This window comes from Zingiber officinale, chromosome 1B (genome assembly GCF_018446385.1).
Source record: "Zingiber officinale cultivar Zhangliang chromosome 1B, Zo_v1.1, whole genome shotgun sequence".
NCBI classification, from domain to species: domain Eukaryota; kingdom Viridiplantae; phylum Streptophyta; class Magnoliopsida; order Zingiberales; family Zingiberaceae; genus Zingiber; species Zingiber officinale.
In genome coordinates, this window is record NC_055986.1 from 157,723,835 (window position 1) to 157,745,470 (window position 21,636).

The 21,636-nt window shown below is 37.6% G+C and overlaps 1 protein-coding gene across 1 annotated transcript; it reads right to left on the reverse strand.

Annotated features, from left to right (window-relative positions):
- Positions 1-8,597: 8,597 nt before the first annotated feature.
- On the reverse strand, positions 8,598-9,758 carry LOC122013635 (transcription repressor OFP13-like). The gene has a single exon (XM_042569907.1). It carries the CDS (start codon positions 9,671-9,673, stop codon positions 9,131-9,133), a length of 543 nt encoding a protein of 180 aa, XP_042425841.1. The 5' UTR covers positions 9,674-9,758; the 3' UTR covers positions 8,598-9,130.
- Between the last annotated feature and the right edge of the window lie 11,878 nt (positions 9,759-21,636).

A 21,636-nucleotide genomic window follows, 5' to 3' on the forward strand; every position in this document is an offset into this window, starting at 1 on the left:
AAATCTTACAAGCCAATTAATGATCTCATGTGTATAATCTTCTCTCAACCATATCAATATATAACCCCCATTAATGAGTTGGATTAGAAAGTCCAAATCCAACCCATTATCCCTTAACCAAAAATTAGTCCATTAACCCCTTGGTTTGGTTCACAACTAAAAAAATTTGGTTCATGACTAATTCATGATTAAACTAAATATGATCCAACTCTTCCATAAAAAGTGTGACCCATCCATGCTTCTATTGTGATAAATATTTCCATATTTGTCTTATATGGTCCAACCAAATATTTATCTCTTGATCTAAGAATCCTATTCTTTAACTTGTTTTACGTCTTTTAGAGACTCGTTAGTACGTGTGACCCAATAGGTTCTCGGTTTATCTTGGTCATCCATAATTAAGTACTTAATTATAGAACAATCATGAGTGACACCTAGTAGTACATCATAATCCCCAATTAGCCGAAAAATTATAGTTGATCTTATAATTCATTCTAAACTCTTCAGCAGCTACAGTGAGTCATGTGCCTCATTCCTTTCACTCGTCTTATACTCACTTAGTTCAGGATATGGTCTATATGTCTTATCCCCACTAGGTTGACTACGTCTCACCTAGGCCAAGTAATACTTCCTCATTCTACAGATTCAAATTACTCATACATATGTACAAGAGTCTCGCACTCTTAACATGTGATGCTTTGACAAAAAACTTTGAGTAATAATTCTAATGAGTGGTCATAGGGTATACGTCTCCTTGCAATGATAGGTGAATCCTCTGTGGGCTATCCAAACACCTCCGGGCACTTCAACTTATACTCAATCATCTCGGGTCTACAACTTAATGAGATGCTTACTTAAGATGTCAAAGTATAAATCTCCATGACCAAGATGACTTGTATACCTCAAGTCGAAGGAAACTTGTACTATGCTACAATAAGAACTTCTCAGACATATCTATATATCAGTAGAGAACCATATGAAGTCTTACAACGAGTCACTCCAATGAACTAGTTTCTATAACCAGTATCCACGTTTAACTCTCGACATCCCAATGTCTCCAGCGAGTGAGAAAATAGCTACTTGTCGGAACCAAGGAGTATAACTCGTGCTAGTCTTACAAAATTGATGATGTCTGAATGCATCAATTCGACGACTAGGAAAATTTTAATATATTCATAATTACACATGTAGAGATAATCACTAGTTGTGATCCAATCACAAATTCTCTCATGCTATGAATTATATTACGGAGATTCAGTAAATGAGTTTAAGACAATCAAACATATAATATGCACTCAAATAGTGAATCTATACTTATCAAATAAATAGGAAAAAAAACATAAGGCGATTACCTTAGGACATCCCTTAAATTCTAACAAAATCGTCATCATCAGAGTCAGAAATTGAAGCCTACGTCGGACTTGTACTTATGGCAAACCACCAAAAAGGAAATGACGAAGCAAGCTCATCCAAGATGAGTATCGAGAGCATCGACGAAGCAGGAACTACTTCAAAAGAAAGCAACGATGAATGGGGAGCATCGAACAATAAAACTGACATGGTAAGTAAGGTATGTACTATACCACCTGATCAGTTGTATAATTTGTCAAACTACTCTCTAGAAGTTCTTGTAAAATAGAAACAAAAAATCCACAACTAGAAAAGGAGAAATTAGAATTAAAAATTATTTTAGCAAAATCATGTCCGCTAGAAAAATTGGATAAATTCAAAAATGAAATAAAAAGTTAAAAGAACAAATAGAATTATTTAAAAAGAATGATGCAGACTTAAACGCAAGTTCTTTTCAAAATTTAAAATTTAGAAATCATTGTAGGCTTAATTGATATTTTAAATATCATAAGGGTTAAATTATAAAATATCATAAAAATTTATTTCTAGAAAATATCTTATTAATCCAATAGATAGGAACCTATATTGGTTCCAAAATCATGTCTAGTTTAAATTCCTTTTTTTAATTTGATATTCTAGATTGGAATTGTTTTATTCAGAAAAATATTTTTTGCAAACTTATGTTAGTATTTTTTGTTCAAAATTTTTACAGTCATAAGACAGCAAATCCTTTGTTGGAATAAATAATTTTAAAATTTTCTGACCACTAATTAATTTTCTATGAATTTTTTTATAAAAATGTTAATTTTTAATTAAAATTTTTCAAAAAGTTAATCTTCAAAAATTTAATTTTTTTTACTGATAAACTTTCTGTTTTACATATCTATAAAAAGTTAAAAGAATTTTTAAGCTCAAAATCTATTTTTTAATTATTTTCCTTTGAAAATATATCTTTTTGTATAAATAATTAATTTTCACTAATATTAATGTCATTGTTGTTTGAAAACTTTATCTCGATATTGGATAAGTATGTTAAATAGTGACAAAAATTTTAGAATTTTTTAAATATTAAAAATAATTTTAAAATCATTTCTTCAAAAATTAGTTTTTAAATCATAAAAATTTAGATTTTCAAAAACTAATTTCCACAATTTTTTAAAATTTATCCACTATTAATGTAACCTTTATAAAATTTTTCCAATTTTTCAATGATTATCCCTATTTTTAATATAATCAAAATGGAAGAAATAAAATTAAGTCTAGGCGAGGAATAATTTTTTCCAATTTATTGAATTGCATTGCATATTTATTAATTGCATTTGCATACTTATTGATTTTACTATTTTGGTTTAACCCTGACTTAACTTAGATTGATCCACATCAAAAATAAAGAAATTGTAAGTATCCCAGAGTTTTGATGTGATTAACGAAGTCAAGTTAGACTCTGTGCATTTAATGTCTTACGTATGAGTGTGCAGAGATTTAGGAGTGCAAAAAGTCGAGCAGAAGACTCAATGGACGAGAATGATGGCACAGGAATTGAGTCAATGGCTCAGTGAATCTGAGAGACGAGAAGCTACGGAAGAGTACACTGGTGAAGCGAGAAGGACGCGTGTGACACTTCCAAGGGACGAAAAACTGGAGCGGAAGACTGCTTGAGGAGAAGATCAGAATTGGGCTCGGGTGAACTCAACTCTGGAAGGTCAAAGCATCACCCAAGCGACCGGAGAAAAAGTCAGCGACTAGAGAAGTCGCCAAATAGTCAGCACCTAGCTGATTGGTCTGGGTGTCCAGACCATCCGAGCGGCCAGACCGTCTAGGTGCCGAGACCACCAAGGCACCGAACAGGTGCCTCATCACAGTGGATCACTTTTTGGATCCACATCAGCAACGGTCCAGGCGCCCAAACATGAAAAAATTCTATCTTCCAGCCGTTGCAAAGTCGTTGCATGGAGATAGAGTTTGCCTCACTGGAGGTGCCAAGAGCTCGCCACGTCAGTAACAAACTTGACCAGAGTACTACAAATAGAGCTCTGTTTCACTTAGTTTACATACAACACTTTTTGTACTTCGAATTTCTTACTCTATCTTTCATAGTTGTACTTTCAACACGTGTACGAGACTTCTCCGCCTCCGAGAATTCGCTCATAGAAGGAGATAGTAGTGAGCTTGAATTTTCTTGGAGTAGCAATCTTCTGATTACAAACCAAGTAAACCTGGTTGTCTTGTACCTTCCTTTTATTTTGTTTTAATTTATTTAAGTGTTTATCTAATTCCAATTGAAAGAACGAGAAGGACATTTTTATAATTTTAGGCAATTCACCCCCTCTTGTCGGCTGCATGGAACCAACAGAATCACTAGTCAAAGGTACAAGACGATCATGTCTAAATATAAAGTCTAGATCCATACAACTTAATAAATCCTTAATATGGTCTTTTCAATCCAAAGTTTGTGCTAGTAAGCACAGAAATGTTATTCAAATTGACAGATATTGCGAGTGTTACATAAACAAAATCAAAGAACACAACTCAATTTAACTACACAAAGCATGTATCTTTTAGTTGTATAGTAACATAAATGCAACAATCAAACATGTAATTTTATGGGCATCCAATGAAATACCTAGTGCAATATTACATTAAGTTTTAAAATTAAAATACAATTTGCTAGCAGTACTATCTAAATAACTCATAATTACCTTCATCTGCCACACAACCTACTTCCTTTGGGTTGAAACACCATGCACATGATTCCCTTATGTATGAGTTTCCTTAGCTAGTCTATATTTTCTAGCATCAGTTACAACACTTCTAATCAGCCACACTTCTATACGCATGACATAGAAGCGAAACTTGATTTGTGAGTTTTCTTAAACATACATCCGGCATAAAGAATGACTTTTCTTTAGTCCAACCATCTTTAGTATAAATATGCATCCATCTACACAAATACCTCAAGTCTCCCTTTTGATGATAATATTGGTTCTACACAAATACCTCAAGCCTCTCTAATACAAGAAAAAAAAACTATTGAAAACACAGTTAATCAGCTATCAATCGATTGATATTAGTTATCAATCAACTAATATTGTTCACGGTCGATTCCCACATTCATCAAGTCTTGGATACATCAGCTAATTGCTAATGAACAATAGTCAACTGGTCAACAATAGTCAAACTCATCACTTGAGTCAGAAAGCTTCTAAGCTCGAGCTCACCCACACTAGTTGACTGAACCTTATGATAGTTTGACTAATGGAATTAATCAAACTGCACAATCAAACTAGAAACGTTCTTTGGATGAATTGATGAACACCATTCGATTAAACCATATGGAAGTTCAATTGACTCCAGTCAAGTTAGATGTGTTCTATAAGCAATCTTATGAATGGTAGTTGACTGGTCCTTATGATAGTTAATTGATAACATCGATCGAACTATTCAGTCAAGCTGAAACCATTTTGTATGTAACCTCATGAGCATGAGTTGACTGATAGGGTCGATCGAATTGTCCAGTTGGACTAAAAGCATTCTGTGAGCGAATTCCAGCCTTGTAGTCAACTAGGAGTCCTTACTAGTCGACTGTTAGTCACAAGATTCATTTTCTTTACTTGAACAAACATCATTTTACTCGCGAGTGGAGGTGGAAAAATCATATTCAACCATTGTTCTTCGTGTTCTTCATGAAATAAGATGAAAAACTTGAAATGTAGGTGAAAACCTAGCCTATCCAATGCTATATTTGATGAATATACATCAATTCGCTCATCCAAATAGAATCGAATGTAAAATCAATATATATATGATATGTTAATCCTAAATTCTGATACCAATTGAAAGCAATAGTGATACATCAACACGAAACCATATAATGCATCGTAGAATCTAGTTATCATCATCTCTAAGGCAACATTAGAAAACCGAACGCAATGACAAGCGAAGGATGACCTAAATCCATCGCATGAGCTATTATTCCTTGTCACCGGATGAATTCTTGTGAGCACAACGCATGACCTTCTACAGGAATCGAGCAACAACTAGAGTTCCTTGTCTCAATGGGAAAGAGAAGAGAGGAAGAAGAAGCTTAATGATTTCAGCAAGATGTAAGATGCTTAAATTGAAATCAGTCTTCTCCTTTTATATCCAAGGCTCATCCTGCAATTGTCGTCTACTGAAAGATCTCATAACCAATTAACAACTCATTAATGTTAGCAAATCAGATTATTGGATCTATATAGTCAATCCACATCTAATAATCTAAACTCTCCTTCATGCTTAAAGCATTAAAACACCTAATTGAGATTTATTTTTTACTAGCAAAATAAGTGTGTATGTTGAAATTTCATATTAGCTCATCAAATGGAGGACTTAATCCTTCACTCCACCATCAAGTATTCCCTCCCTTGTCCCTCCTTGCTCATTTGAGTTCACAATGTGTTGTCATTATCGTACCTCCAATTAATCTCAAACAAGGCTATGTGGAGGATGAGTAAATTGGAAACCACATAGAATTGGGAGATTGCACATGGAATTTTGAGTGTCGGCTTACATCATGTGATGGACATGGAAAAATGAGATGTTGTCAATGAGATTGCACCTTCCATTAATGATAAACCCAATTAGTTCTGGGGTGATCGGTTTGGTCTTAATGAATTTTTTCACTGACCATCAGGGTAAATCGAAAAGTACTCACAATGAACAGCCCAGAAGTATAGCATCTTTTGATTGCATTCCCCATTTGCACCTTCCATTAATGACTCTATTTGAAATTGTCCATGTAACATCACTCATTCAGTCATAAGTATCAATCCACTATTCCATGATCAATCAATTTCTTAATAAATTTATGAATATAACCATTTTATGCATTTGCTCCGGGACCTAAGTTAACTATCTAATTAACTCAACTATCAATATAATTAATCATATTTTACATGAAGAAGAGTGTCACTCAATCTAACTTGGATTGTGTTGTTTTAATAGAGTCAATTCTCAATGGATATAAAATACTTAGGTGTCGTTTGGTTCTCTCCTAGGAATCGGAATGGGAATGAGTATCATAGTATTATAGAATGGGAATGGGTATGCATTTGGGTATCATTCTTAAAAATAATATTTTGTTAGTTGAATATTTTCAATCAAAATGAATCTAAATTTCCTTTTTTACCCTTAGAGGAAAATAAGAGAAAAAAATTAGATAGAAGAAAAAGTTGAATGTGAGAGAAACATATGATGAGAGAGAAAGTGTGATGAGAAAAAATGAAGAGAGGGAAAGTGTGATGAGAGAAAATGAGAGAGAACGTGATAGGAGAGATTGAAAAGAGAAAAAGTATGATGAGAGAGAAAGTGTGTTGAGAGAGAAAGAGTGATGGGAAAGAAATGAAGAGAGAGAGAGAGAAAGTGTGATGAGAGAAAATGAGAGATTGAGGAGAGAAAGTATAATGAGAAAATGTGATGAGAGAGAAAGTGTGATGAGAAAAAATAAAGAGAGAGGAAAGTGTGATGAGAGAAAATGAGGAGAGAGAGTATGATGAGAGAAAATATAGAGAGTATGTGGAACCGCCACATCAGCGGCCCCCCTAGAGCCGGTCCCACGGATATGGAGGGAGGTAAATGCAGGTACACAGGTGGAAAGTGCATGACGGAGATATTAACCCCAGGCAGTGACACCCCGGGGATCGACCCCTGGACCTTTCGAAAAAAAAAAATATATATATATATATATAGAGAGAGAGAGAGAGAGAGAGTATGATAAGAGAGATTGAGGAGAGAGAAAGTATGATTAAAAAATGAGGAGAGAATGAAGAGAGAGAAAAAGATGAGAGAGAATATAGAGAGAATGATAACGAATGTGTGATGAGAGAGAATGAGGAGAGAGAAATTATATAGAGAGAAAAATGTGATGATGGAATGAGGAGAGAGAAAATATGATGAGAGAGAAGGTATGATGAAAAAAATAAGGAGAGAACGAAGAGAAAGAAAATGATGAAAGAGTGTATGTGATGAGAGAGAATACAGAGAGAAAATGGTAGAGAATGTGTTATGAGAGAGAATGAAGAGAGAGAAAGTATATTGAGAGAGAAAATGTGATGATAGAATGAGGAGAGAGAAAGTATGATGAGAGTGAAATGAAAGAAAAATTGAACAAATATACTAAGAGTATTTTCATCCAAAACTTAATTCTCATTCTCATTCCATCAAAACCCAAGGGAGAGGGTGGATTTCATCCATACCCAAATTTTTTAGTTTCATTCCAAAATCTTAATTCCATTCCCATCAACCAAACACAAGATTTGGGAATCAATCCATTCCCTCATTTCCAAACCTCTAAACCAAACGTCACCTTAGATGTCTAACCTCTCTTGTGCAAAGGACCATTATACTAAGATAAAATATTTTCTATAATTTACTTGTCTATATCTAATTAGGGGGCTAATGATATACTGAATCGCTATCACCTTTTGCTCCAAACTAACTTGGATTGTCTACACAATTCAAAAAGTTTGATAGGTGTTCGTGTGGATCAATAGTTTGAAGCCATAGAATTAAGCAGTCATGCAAGCAGAACAAAATGAGAGGAGATGGTCTATCATCATCTTAAGCCAATATTGGTTATATATGTCTTGATGTTATGTCATTCAACTTGGTTGTGTACCAATGAACACAAGAGTAGAACTAGGTGAGAAGTCTCTAGACTCTACAACCTCGATAATAATAATAACCCCTTGCTTAAGGCAAAAAGGCCCCTTACAAGATTCATGGATATAATCCAATGTAAGGATTTTACAATGAAACATACAAATGAATAATTTAACAATTCAGGAATGATCATGATATACGACAATGAAGATATATCAACACAAAGCATACACATCATAGCCACACAATCACCACAAAATCATCATAAAAATCCAAAACCTTTGGACAGTGAAATCATAGCAAGACTCCACGATAACTAAACTAAAACAGGAGAACAGTAGGAATTTTAGAGTTTCCCCCAAAGCTATGGACGTCCAAGCTCAATGAATATTCATTCCCAAAAGGTGGGATTTCGGAAAATACTGATCACCAACCAACATTCAAATCTGCACTCCCCTCTCGTATCTCACAGCCTTCTCCTTGAAAGGAGGACGGACCTGCAGACCCCTTAATTGACTAGATTTTCAGTGGCGCACTGTAAGGCACAAAGAAGACAGAGCAAGCACGAAGGAGAGAAGAAAACTAAAGATACATGCACCTCAGCCAGGGTGGAAGAGGATTAAGCAAAAGCGGATGGAGAATTGGAGATAGCATCTATCTATTATAATTTAATCAAAGAATGCCCTGATCTGTACGTTTATAAGCATGGGAATAGGAATAGGAATAGGAATAGGCATCAACTCTCAACCTGTACTCTCTTGTGCGGCAGTTAATGAGGCCCAGAGCATGTGGTAGAGGGCAGTGCTAGCTGATGCAAGAAATGCCATGTCGAGCCATGGGCAAGGATGATGCAGAGACATTTTGTTGGCCCATATCTAGCCTTTCTTCCTCACAGAGTAAGAGCACCATGTGGCGTTTTGGGAGAATGCGGAATCCCACCCAACAAGCGTGAACAGTGATCAGTGGAGAAGTACACTGCAGCGCACATCAGCAAGTGTTCAATAATATAACTGGAAGCAGGCGAATCATGGAGTAGTTGGGAGAAAGCATCCTCTATAGGAATAGAAAACCACTAAGCAGAGCAGAGAGAAGAGCGCTAGCACCATCCTCCCACAAAATTAAAGGAATATTACAAGATCAGCTAGAACTGCAATAACAGATAGGCAAACGCGAGGACGATGACCCTGTGGTGTTTCTCCTCGTTCAGCCGCAGGTAGCAATGCAACAGTTCCTCGAGGCGAGGCCAATCGCGGAGTCCGTGCGCCGCCACCATCTCCTCCATCGACGTGCGGAAGTCACGATAGGGGTCCCGCGAGGCGATGGCGATGGTCATGCAGCCGTCGCAAAAGGAGCAGCCCCGCGAGTAGTCGCCGTTGGCAGCTTTCAGCTTGGCCTCCTCCATTATGGAGTTCGTGGTGAGCGGGGAGAAGAAGAAGCGTTTGGAACTTACCTTTCCTAGCGAGAAGCTTTCGATGTCGTCGACGGCTCTGATGGTCCTCGAGGAGGAGGAGGAAGAGGAGGAGGAGGAGGAGGGCATGGTCAGATAACTTTGGTCGACGAGGGAAGGGTTGGATGAGGTAGTGGGAGAGTCGTTGCCGTGGAGGTGGAAGAAGGTAGGAGCTGTGGGCTTATCGTCGGTGATGGCTCCATGGAGGAACTTGAGCGAAGACTTCAACCTTTCCATGAGCTGGAGTCACCCCAGGATGCACAGAAGAGGGCACAGGCAGGTGGGTCTGGGGGCAGGTGGAAACAGTGCAAATATATTCAATCATGGAAACAGTGTAAATGTATTTGACAAATCAAGTTTAAATGGTTAGAATAATGGGGTAAAATGAGAATAAAATTTTATTTCATAGGAATCTCATTCTTTTGATAGATTCAAGTCTTCTATGAGAATATCATAGCAAGAAAAAAAAATGATGAACCATAAAATTTTTTATTTAAAAAAATTTCTATAAATATGTTATTGTAACAGTTCAATGATATTAAAAATTAAAATTTATCATCCCAGTAATTTTATTTAGTCGGTCTTACAGATAAATTGAAAAATTATAATTGACTAATACAAGGAAATTCTTTTTCTTAATTTTATTAAAATTTAAACCCTAATTCTATTATAATAATAATAATAATAATAATAATTCTGTCTCGGGTTAATCAAGACAATCATATCCCGAGATAATCAGAAATAGGAACAAAAGAAGAAGCACACGAGGTGCATTTTATTTTTGCCTACTAAACAATTCGTTTTTTTTTTCTTTTGTTGGAAGGGTTTAATAGGTTCAATCCTATGCTTCCGGGACTAATAGGACGAGGCAGAGCAAATGGCAAATGCTGCTCTGACAGATGACAGCAGATGCAGATCTTTCTCTCAGGCCTATTCACTCATACCCTCCCTTCCCATATCACTCTGGATCTCCTCATTAATACAAAATTGTTACTGAATCATGATAAGGGTCAACACATGTTAAGGATGCCATGAGCGATGACTTGCCACTGCCATATACCATGTCGCACACTGTTTGCCTGCAGGGATTGATTGTGTGCAGGATCATGATTAAAGATTGTCTTGATTACAGAAGCACACCAGCTGCCCTGAACCAACAAAGATCTTTTGGCACGCATTGCCCTTGGATAGCTGCAAAACCATCTGTGCTTGTTTGATTTAATGACAAGCGAGATAGATATGTACGAACTTTTTTTTCCCCATAAAAGTTACAACAACAGATACAATTTCAAAAAAAAATCAAAATCAAAATCTTTTGACTCTAGATTTTCTATATGTTCAAATTGGGACAGACAGGATCCTTGTGTTGGGAGACACAAGCCATTGGCCATCAGTGGTAACAGCCAAAGAGGAAGTATATTAATGGCATATTGGTAGATCTTGAAAAAGGTAAAAGTTTAAAAGATTGAAAATTGCCATCGCATATGAATCACAAAGAATTCAAACAATTCTATATATAAGATGCTGACAAAATTGTAAAATAATAATAAACCGAGGAAGCCGAATAAAGTTGTAAATCTGGACCTGAATCGAGGTTCGAAGTCATGATCTTCAAGTTGACAATCAACTATGATACGATGTATGATAGAGGGATCGGATAATTGACATGGTCGGAAGATAAGCTCATGTAATGGTCAGAAGTCAAGTCCACGTGGAGGTCAGAAGTCCAGCTTACGTGGCGGTCAAAGGTCCAGCCTACGGGGTGGTCAAAAGTCAAGATTACATGACGATCAAGGTCGAGCCTATGTGGTATTCAGGGTTTATGCCTACATGGCAAGTAGGAACTCAGAAGGTAGGACATACAGTTCAGGATAGACAGACTAAGGCTTACAGGTCAGGACTTACAGGATAAGACATGCAGAACAGTATATACAAACCAGGACATATAGTTCAGGATAGGCGGACTAAGGCTTACAGGTCAGGACCTACAAGATAAGACATGCAGAACAGGATATACAGACCAGGATATACAGTATAGGATAGGCGGACTAAGGCTTACAGGTCATGACCTACATGATAAGACATATAGAACAGGATATACAGACCAGAACATACAGTTCAGGATAGGCGGACTAAGGCTTATAGGTCAGGACCTACAGGATAAGACATGCAGAATAGGATATACAGACCAGGACGTACAGTTCAGGATAGACGGACTAGGGCTTACAGGTCGGGACTTACAAGATAAAATACGGAGCAGGGTCGTGCATACAGGACGAGACTTAAGGAACGGCAAGCAAGAGTCTCGATTGGCAGGGCGGTAAGCCTAGGTCTGTATTTACTGGGATTTACCGAATGACAAATGCAGGGCTGGACATACAGATCTGGATTTACGGGACGACAAACACAGGCCAGGGAATGCAGGTCTGTGCCCACAGGTCAAGGTGTCTAAGAACGGGGACATAGTCCAGGGTTAACGATCCTAGGTGGGCATGCACTATACGACAATCAAACCAGAGAATCGTAACAACCTGTCATAGAGTAATCACCACATGTCAGGGAATACGCTAACGGTTTAGGGCTCACTATCCACCGATCTCTCTTCCGGCCCATAGGAAGATGTCACATGTTATTCACCGCCAGGCAAATCCTGACACCCGACATTCCCTGACACTTGTCAGACTCCAGAAGTACTCACTGCCATATAAAAAGGGAGGCTTTTCCCTTACGCAGGTACGCTCACTCATCCTTTCATATTCGTCCTTTACTTTTCGTCATTTCATTTCATTGTACTTTTGGGGGGAAAAAGTACCTGACTTGAGCATCTGAGGGTCTGCTCCGGGGACTTTTTCCCTGGTTCTTGGCCTCTAATGTGAGGGTGGCTTGTCTGAGTGTGTGCAGAGCCCTCACCTCATCGTCTCAGTCATCACCCCCGTCATTCACCCGTGGAAACCTTTTTGGTAGGTACCAGGTCAACAAGGCATCTCCACGACTTTCCGTCAATACCGAGGACAGCACAGTCAACCTCTATCCGACTCAGCTTCTTGCTGGGATCAAACTAAATATATAAAAAAAAAGTGATTGGAGTTTGATCTTCCACCGGAATTAGGACGAGGACTCTCGTATTTCATTTCTAGATAGAATGGAAAGGAGAATGAAGATAAGGATCACAATCCGTTTTAGAATTCGAATCCGTTATCATTCAAATCTGTTATCAGTCCATTAATACTAATAATAATAACATTAATTAATTTTTACAAATATAATATTTATATTCTATAAACTAGATTCATATTTAACACCTCCATTAATTAAACACTATAAAAAATTATTGTTTCGGGACGAATTTTGGGATGAATTTATAAAATATTTTCGTTGCAAAAATTTTTAGGACGAAATCTGCGACAAAAAAATTTTCGTCCTAAAATTCTCGTTGCCAACTTGGCGACAAATTTGGGGATAAAATTAGCGACGAATAATAATTTTGTCGCCAAATTCGTCGCCAAGTTTGTAACAAAAATAATATTCGTCGCAAATTGCTACAAAATTGGAGACAAATTTAGCGATGAAATTGACATCGAATTAAAATTTTGTCGCCAAATTTATTGCAAACTCTACAACAAAAATAATATTCGTCGCAAAATTGTCATTGACAATTTGCAACGGAAACAACCCCTGCGACGAATAATATTTTTATTGCAGAATTTACAACGAATTTGATGATAAAAAAATATTTAAAAATTTGTGGTCTGCAACAAATTAATTTTCATTTCAAATTTGCAGTAAATTTGGCGACAAAAATAATGACAAAAAAAATTATGATATGCAATAAATTAATTTTCATCCCAAATTTTGTTCCAAAATCTGAAACGAATTCACCAATTCGTCCCAAATTCTGGGACGAATATGTGAATTTGTCCCAAAATTGGAACGAATTTTGAGACGAAAAATAATTTGTCGCAAAATTATCGATACACAGTAAATTATGATAATTTAGCGATAATTTTTTTTTATCACCAAATTCATCCCTAAATCCCAAAAATTCCACCAGAATCAATTTGTTTCTAGAATTTTCAATCCAATACATATAAACTTGTGTACAACAAAATTAAATATCATATCATAAATATTCAACACATCCTAATTAAATTAACACATCCTATTTAGCATATATACACATCTATTAATATTTGAAATCAATTTTACAATAATACAACTTCAAAGTTCTCAAAAAGTTATACAAAAACTTTCTTCTTCAAGAGGAGAGCAGATCTCCTGGTCCGCAAATTGCGGACCAGGGGATGGTCCACTACATGTGGACCTTTGATTTGAATGAACCCCACTTATTTAAAGATGAGGTCCAGATCAGTGTACCATCCCCTGGTCCGCAATTTGCGAACCAGGAGATCCCTGCTGCTTCAAGAGTCCAAGAACTTATACAAGTCCAATGGTTCAAAAAGTAATACAAATCTAACACCTCCTAAAAGTTATACAAGTTTTTTCAAAATAAACAATACATACATGAACTCATATTCTTTTTCTACAAACTCTCTTCTCTATCAAATCTTCTTTTCCTGCATAAAAACATACAAACAAAACAGATCATTTCTAACAAGAAAAATAATTAGTTAAATTATAAAGTTAGAGTGATATTAGAGGTTGACAATTAGCTTGAATATTAATATGTATGTCTTGCTACTTACAAATAATGTAACACGATGAATTTGAATGCATTTGTCACTAATTTATTATTTTTTCTGCCCTTATGGTTCATATGCAAAAATGAAACATTAATTGTTTTAATTGATAACTACTGTATTAAGAATTAAAGGAATCATTTTTTTTCTCAGGTAATGTTTTTAGTAGGCTTTGAACCCAGGAGTGTTTTCAAATAATAATTCTGCTCTGCAATCCTTGCCAAGCACCACTATGCTTGTAAGTCCTACAATTCAACACCTTCCTTTGCACCTTCCTCTCCACTAGCTACAAGTATCCTAAATATGTTATAACATATTTCACCACATTCAATTGTAACTACAAGTATTCTCAATATGATACAACATATTTTACCACATCAAATTATAACTACAAGTATCCTAAATATGATACAACCTATTTCACTACATCAAATTGTAACTATAAGTATCCTAAATTGAATACAACCTATTTCACTACATCAAACTGTAGCTACAAAAATCCTATTAGGTTTCAATCTGATATGGAGAGAATGGGGTACCTTCTTAAAATTCTTATCGCATGAAAAGGTCTCAAATGATGAAAACACAAAATAGTCAAGATCAATTAGTTGATACTAGACTTGCATTTAGTGCTCATGGTTACTTTGCTGCTAGTAAAACTCTAATCATAATTCAGCATTCTAGCTAATAATGTAGTAGTTGCAAATTTCAACAAGTTTGTAAAAAGAATGATACCCTTATTTAACTCTTCCATTAACTCTTTAAAAGCAACTAATAGAAAAAATAAATAAATAAAATTACAAGTACAACATGTTCAACTAAGGGTGTGTTATTTAATACTTACTTTTTCTCCGACATAGATTTTTGGCTCACTGACCCTGCTAAAAATAAAACAACAATATTAATTAAAATAAAAAATTGAAAGGTCCACAATCCATGGATTAATGGTTAAAACACTAATTATAAGATAAATAACATTTATACGTAAATAAAATCCTGATGAACCATCACCACCAACATCATGGTCGCCATTGCTATTATCACCGTCATCAGGAGAAATCTGACTTAGAGCGGTAGCTGAAGATGTCGCATGATCAAGTTTTGTTGTCGGTGCAACTCTCTCATTTCTTGATCCCTTTGTGTCCTTTCTTCATCTCTTTGCAATAATATTCCCTTCAGATTGCTAACCTCTTCAATCAAGGTATCTACTTGGGCCCTTAGTGCTAGTGTGGAAGAAGATGTACCAGCTATTCTTTGGGTTCTGCTCAAGGAACTCATCCCTAATATCCTTCCTTCTTTTGGTCCTCCACTGGCCTCCAGCCATAAACTAAAATTATTACCAATAGAGGAACCAGACCCCTGAATATCAGCACCAGCTTGTGACTATGTCTGGGCTAGCTCGAGCTCATCATATTTTTCCTATTTTTTAAAATGCATATGATATTGATTAGATATAATAGAAACACATATAATATTAAGAGAGATGAGATACTTAACTAATAAAATCTAAATTATACATTAAGATCAAATAAATAAAAATCCCAACCTTTACTAATTTTGCTCTAGCCCCATTCCAAGTCTTATCTTTTTTTGTAAAAGTTCGGGTGAAAATATCTATGAAAGTAGACACCTTCCCCATATCCCTAGTCTAAAAAAAATAATTACAAATAATGAAATAATTTGATATAGATAAAAAACTATTGAGAAAGTTAAAAATTATCAATCGTCGTCTATGCTTATCTATATTAATGGAACTTCCTGCATATATCGCAGCGAAGTCACTAGAATTGTAAGATTGAATCATTCAATTCAGGTTACTCCTTTGCTTACACTCCTCCGTTGCCCAAAAGTTGGTGATTCTCTCTCAATTTTCATCGGTGATGAAATTTGGCTCCCCAATTCTTGGCATGATTCAATACATGCCTAATGTGATCGTCACATTTTTTAAAAAAATATTCTTTTGATTTCCATTTCATCAGTGGGGTGCAAATTATTTAACCGTTGAAATGGAAAAAAATAATTAATTATATATTCACTTTAAATTTGAATATAAACTCAAGCAGATATACCTTGAACTCGCTCCATCATAGTTCTTTTGTGGCCGGTGGAGTGCTTGAATATGTCATTGATTCTCCTCCCAATGATTATTCATGATTCTATTGATTTCGTGAATAACTTGTATAGGATTTTCAAACCTGTATTAAATTACCAACAAGAAATGTTAAATAATTAAGATAGATCAAAAAATAAAATAATTTATAGTATTTACAAATCTCTGATGGGGACTACAAAAGCTTTATCATTTCTAAACTCAACAAATGAGTTTCTTGCTGAGTTAAGAAAATCTGTGGGGACTGCATTAATGGTATCAGCAGGGTGAATGCAAAGGCGCTAGAGAAGATGCATGAGATGGTCCTGTCTGATCAGGGGGTGACGTAGGTACACTGACAAGTGATGAATCTATATGATCTTGTGATCTTCATCTACGTCCACCTTGTCAAAACATATACTAAAAATTCTAATATAGGATAAAGTAAATTTGATGTTTTAATGCATAAAAAAGAACATTAAAAAACTTACCATATTTACGTAAAGCTCAGAGAATAAGGGAGGAAAAAATGAAATGACACCTTTAATGACCTGTAGGAACAAATACAGTATATTAACAAATAAAGCATATAAAATTTAAAATGAGACAGTATATAAAAAACTCATACTTTTGGTAAATTTACATAATAAAGGTAAATGTTCTTATAAAAAAATCAGTACCACATATGGAAAAATATGGAAATTCTTTTAAATAAAGCTAACGAACCTTACCCGTCATCAAAAATCAAAGTCCTCATTGTCATCCTCATCCTCCTTGTCCTCCTCCTCCTACTTCCCCTCATCATCATCATCATCAATTTCACTTGTATCCATATTTATCACTACACCGTTGAGATCTTGTAAAGTTGGAATAATATATTCCTCAATCTGAAAGGTGTTCGTAACTTCCTCTTGTTGAAATGCAATGTTTTCCCAACGTGCCTCAATTTTTTTTCATGCTTTGGTTTTACAAATAGTCCACCAATCAATCTTATCACGTTTCAAACTAGGATATGAAGAATAGAATAGTTGAATTGCATGAAATAAGTTTCTATATGTCCGTACTCTTCTCCTGATCATAAAAATGTCTCATCCATAATTTTAACCTAATATATTAAGTGTGGTGATTTTTAATCCAAATTTGACCTAATTCATGTTAAAAAATCACCATATAAAATATATTAAGTCAAAATTATAGATGGGGATATTTTTATGATTAGAAGAAAAGTATGAACACATAGAAACTTATTTCATAAAATTCTGATATTTTTAGGTTCATATTTAGGCTTCCATTTTTTTTATTTTTCATTTTTCAAATTCTAGAACGAATCCTGGATTCGTCCCAGAATTCAAAACATTAAAAAACAAAAAAAAAAATGAATCATAAGTCCTAAATATCGACCTAGAGATGTCAAAATTTCATGAAACAAGTATTCATACGTTCATACTTTTCTCCTGATCATAAAAATGTCTTCATCCATAATTTTGACCTAATAAATAAATTGAGTCTTGTGATTTTTTAACACGAATTTGACCTAATTCATGTTAAAAAATCACCACATGAAATGTATTGGTCAAAATTACAAATGAGGATATTTTTATAATCAGGAGAAAAGTACAAATATATAGAAATTTATTTTATTAAATTTCAACATCTCTAAGTCCATATTTAGGGCTTCCGAATCTTTTTTTTTTTGTTATTTTTTTATTTTTTTAATTCTAGGATGAATCCTGGATTCGTCCCAGATTTGAGGACAAATCCTGGATTTGTCTCAGATTTGGCTTCATTAAAATATTAAGTTTCTACGATTAATTTTAAATTTGTCGCAAAATATACAACGAAATATTAGTTTATCGCAGAATTTGCAACGAATCTCATTTTCATTGCAACAGTGCCAACGAATATTTTATTTATCGTAGAATTTGGAATGAAAAATAAATTTTGTTGTCAAACTGAAACGAAATTTGAGATGAAGTTTTATTTGTTGCTAATTCTGGGACAAAATTATTTAGTTGCAAAGTTCATTGCTACTTTAGGATGAATTTTTGCTTTGTTGCTAAATTTGTTGTCAATTTGGACGAAAATTATTTGTCCCTAAATTTCTTCTCTAATTCATTGGTTTTTTTTTGTAGTGAAATTATTTTATTAGATTTGTGTGAGTAAATGGGAGAGGGGTGGATATGTCATTATCTCTCGTTCTCCCTTGGCTCCGTCCCTTTTGATAAAGTCATATATTATAAAATAATATCTAAATGAATAAATAAAATTCAACATTAGAGTTCCTGCACTATGATACAGTGGTTAGACTTTTCAAGTGGTTTGATACGGATATATGGCAAGGGGGTAATTAAGTGGAGATGGGAGGGCATTTTGGTCTTTTCGTTGGTTAGGGCTTTAAGGGGAGAAAGGAGGCATTGTGGCAAGGTGTTTTTTCTGCCCTCTTCATGGCTTTGCTCGAGCGTCGCCAACAGAACCATCTTCTTCCTCCTCCCCACACTCCTCACCGGCCTCCGCCTTCGCCTCCATTCCTCTCCTCCTCCTCACAATGCCGCCACCGGACAAACCCCGCGCTGCCCCTCTCCCTTTTCCTCTCTCCTTCTCCTCTACTGCTCGACACACAGTGAAGGCAGGGAGCCTTCTTCTCCCTCTCTCGCTGCTACCTTCGGACCACGGCCGCCGGCGACAGCCGCTTCCTTCCTTCCCCACAGCCACTGTGACACCCTCTCCTTGACGTCACCTCACACACAAGAGGCTTCTTCGTTAGTTCTTCTCTCGACGGCTACCATAGCCGCGAAGGACGCACGCCGCCACTACCATTCGGCGCCGCCTCGCCCGAGGTTCTTGCCGCCGCCGCCACACGGTCTCCCCCTCTCCTCTCGCCGACATTCGCATCCACGCGCTATAGCCCATCTATTGGCAGCTTCCACGCGTCGTCGGCCCTCCACCGGCGGGTCCCTTAGCACCGAGCCAGCCACTATTATCGCTGTCATTGATTTGGTTGTATTTCGTTCCCGTTGTGGTCCGGCCTTCGTGTCGTTGCCTGGTTCCAGTTTTTTGTGTTGTTGTATGTCAGCGCACGACCTATTGTTATATCGGGCCTGCGTGCCACTAGTATTTCCCGACCGGCGCACCGCTAGTACCACTCGGTTTGTGTGCTGATATTCTATCTCGGTCTGCGTGTTAATCTCGCTTCCCGGTCTGTGCTGATTTCGTGTCCCGTCCTGCGTGCCGCTAGTACCCCTGGCTTGCGTGCCGTTAGTACCTCTCGGCATGTGTGTCGCTGTCTTATCACTGGCTGCATGTTGTCTTCTAATGACGTGCTGCGTTCGGCTCCTCACCGTCAGATCTAGCCTGATCAGAGTCAGCTACTTTTCCGAGTCGCGACAACTCGAGCAGCGTCCCATCCGAGGGCGCCTCCTGGGCCAGGGTACGTTTTCCGTCCATATTCTCTCTGCATTTCATTATTTTATGGCTTAATCTGGTACTTATATATTCGTTGGATCTGCCTCGAGCATTGGAGTACAGGGGGCCGGGTCAATCTGGTCACTGGCTGCAAGTAGCGTTGACTAGAGTACTTCTGAAGACTTGGTCAACACAGAAGCCATCTTAGCACACCCCTCCTCTGGGACATCGCGACTCGGTCAACATTCTTGCCACCTCACCCGGCAGTCCATCCGACTCAGCTTCCGGATGGGATCAAATTTGGCGCCGTCTGTGAGAATCTTCTCCACCTGTTCTGGGGCATGAAGATGGACGACGTCGGGAGGTTCTCTGCAATCATCACAGTTCCGGAGGATCCCAACGAACATATTACCTTTTACCCTCACTCCACCGGTATTCGGGAGTCGAGGGATCGAGTGGAGCTTTAGTTGGCCGATAGGTTAGTTTTTCCATTATGTTTTTTCCCTGACTCCACGGGTATTCAAGAGTCAAGGGACCGAGACAAACCTTTAGCCGATTGGCACGACTCCCCGATCAGGTACGTTACCAACTTTGCTCCCTTTTTACGGTTATAGGAGTTGCTATAGCTCCCTGATAAGAGAGTAAGATCCTAGAACTTGATCAAAGACTAGGGCCTTCGATTTTTGATCGGACACTAGGGGCCCAGCTCCCCACTCATACATTAGGGGCACAGCTCCCCGCTCTTACACTAGGGGCACAGCTTCCCGATCATTGACTCGCAGTATGACTTCCCGATCAGGATCTAGGGGCCTCACTCTTTGATTACAGGTTAGGGGTCTTACTCTCCAATCAGGGACCAGGGGCCCAGCTCCCCGATCAGGTGTACTACAGGCTCTACACCTTTCACCATGAGGGTCTGCATCCTCTTACTACTACAAGCTCTACACCCTTCACCATGAGGGTCTGCATCCTCTTACTACTACAGACTCTGCACCCTTCACCATGGGGTTCTGCATTCTTTTACTGCTATAGGCACTTCACTCTATTATTACTATATGCTCTGTGTTCTCCACCTATTTTGCGTGTCTTTTACGTCTACAGGCTCTGCTCCCTTCAACCGCGGTGCTCTGCTTCTATTGGTATAGACTCTGCTCCCTTATATGGCTATGGGTTTCACTCCATTTGACGGTCGAAGCTCAGATTATTCTTCTCCCTGACTCCGCGGACATTTGGGAGTCAAGGGATCGACACTATTTCTCTTACTAACTGTATGAGCATTTGGGATTCGAGCCAGCCGATTGACATCACTTCGCCATCAGGTATGATAAAGGTTCTATCCTCTCATATTGCTATGGGTTTTAAGGCTTATCCTCCCCCGGTCGAGGTCGAGTTATCGCCACGGGTCTCGGATCAGAGTATCACCACCAATCTCGGATCGGAGTATTGCTAATAATCTCTCGGTCGAGCTTCTAGACCAACTCTCGGTCGAGCTTCCAGACTAATTCCTGGTTAGGTCTCCAGATCAATTCTTGGTCTGACCTTCAGATTATTTCCTGGTCCGACCTTCAGATTGTTTCCTGGTCAGGCCTCCAGATTGTTTCCTGGTCAGGCCTCCAAATTACTTCTTGGTCAGACCTCCAGATCAACTCCTGGTCAAATCTCCAGAACATTTCCTGGTCAGGCCTCCAGAGCATTTCCTGGTCAGGCCTCCAGAACATTTCCTGGTCAGGCCTCTAGAGCATTTCTTGGGCAGGCCTCCAGAACACCTCTCGGTCGGTATTCTTGACTCTCGCCCCAGCGCACGCCCAACGACCAGCAGGTCGGGTTCTAGACTCTCGCCTCAGTGCGAGTTATAAGTGATTATGCTCTCACGCCCAATGACCGACAGGTCGGGTCCCAGACTCTCGTCCCAGTGCGAGTTATAAGTGAGCATGCTCTCACGCATCCAGACTTTCACCTCAGTGTAAGTTATAAGTGAGCATGCTCTCACGCCTCCAGACTCTCGCCTCAGT

Bases quoted from the DNA above. Each gene is read 5' to 3' on its own strand.
- LOC122013635 (XM_042569907.1), bottom strand. From the start codon at position 9,673: ATGGAAAGGTTGAAGTCTTCGCTCAAGTTCCTCCATGGAGCCATCACC.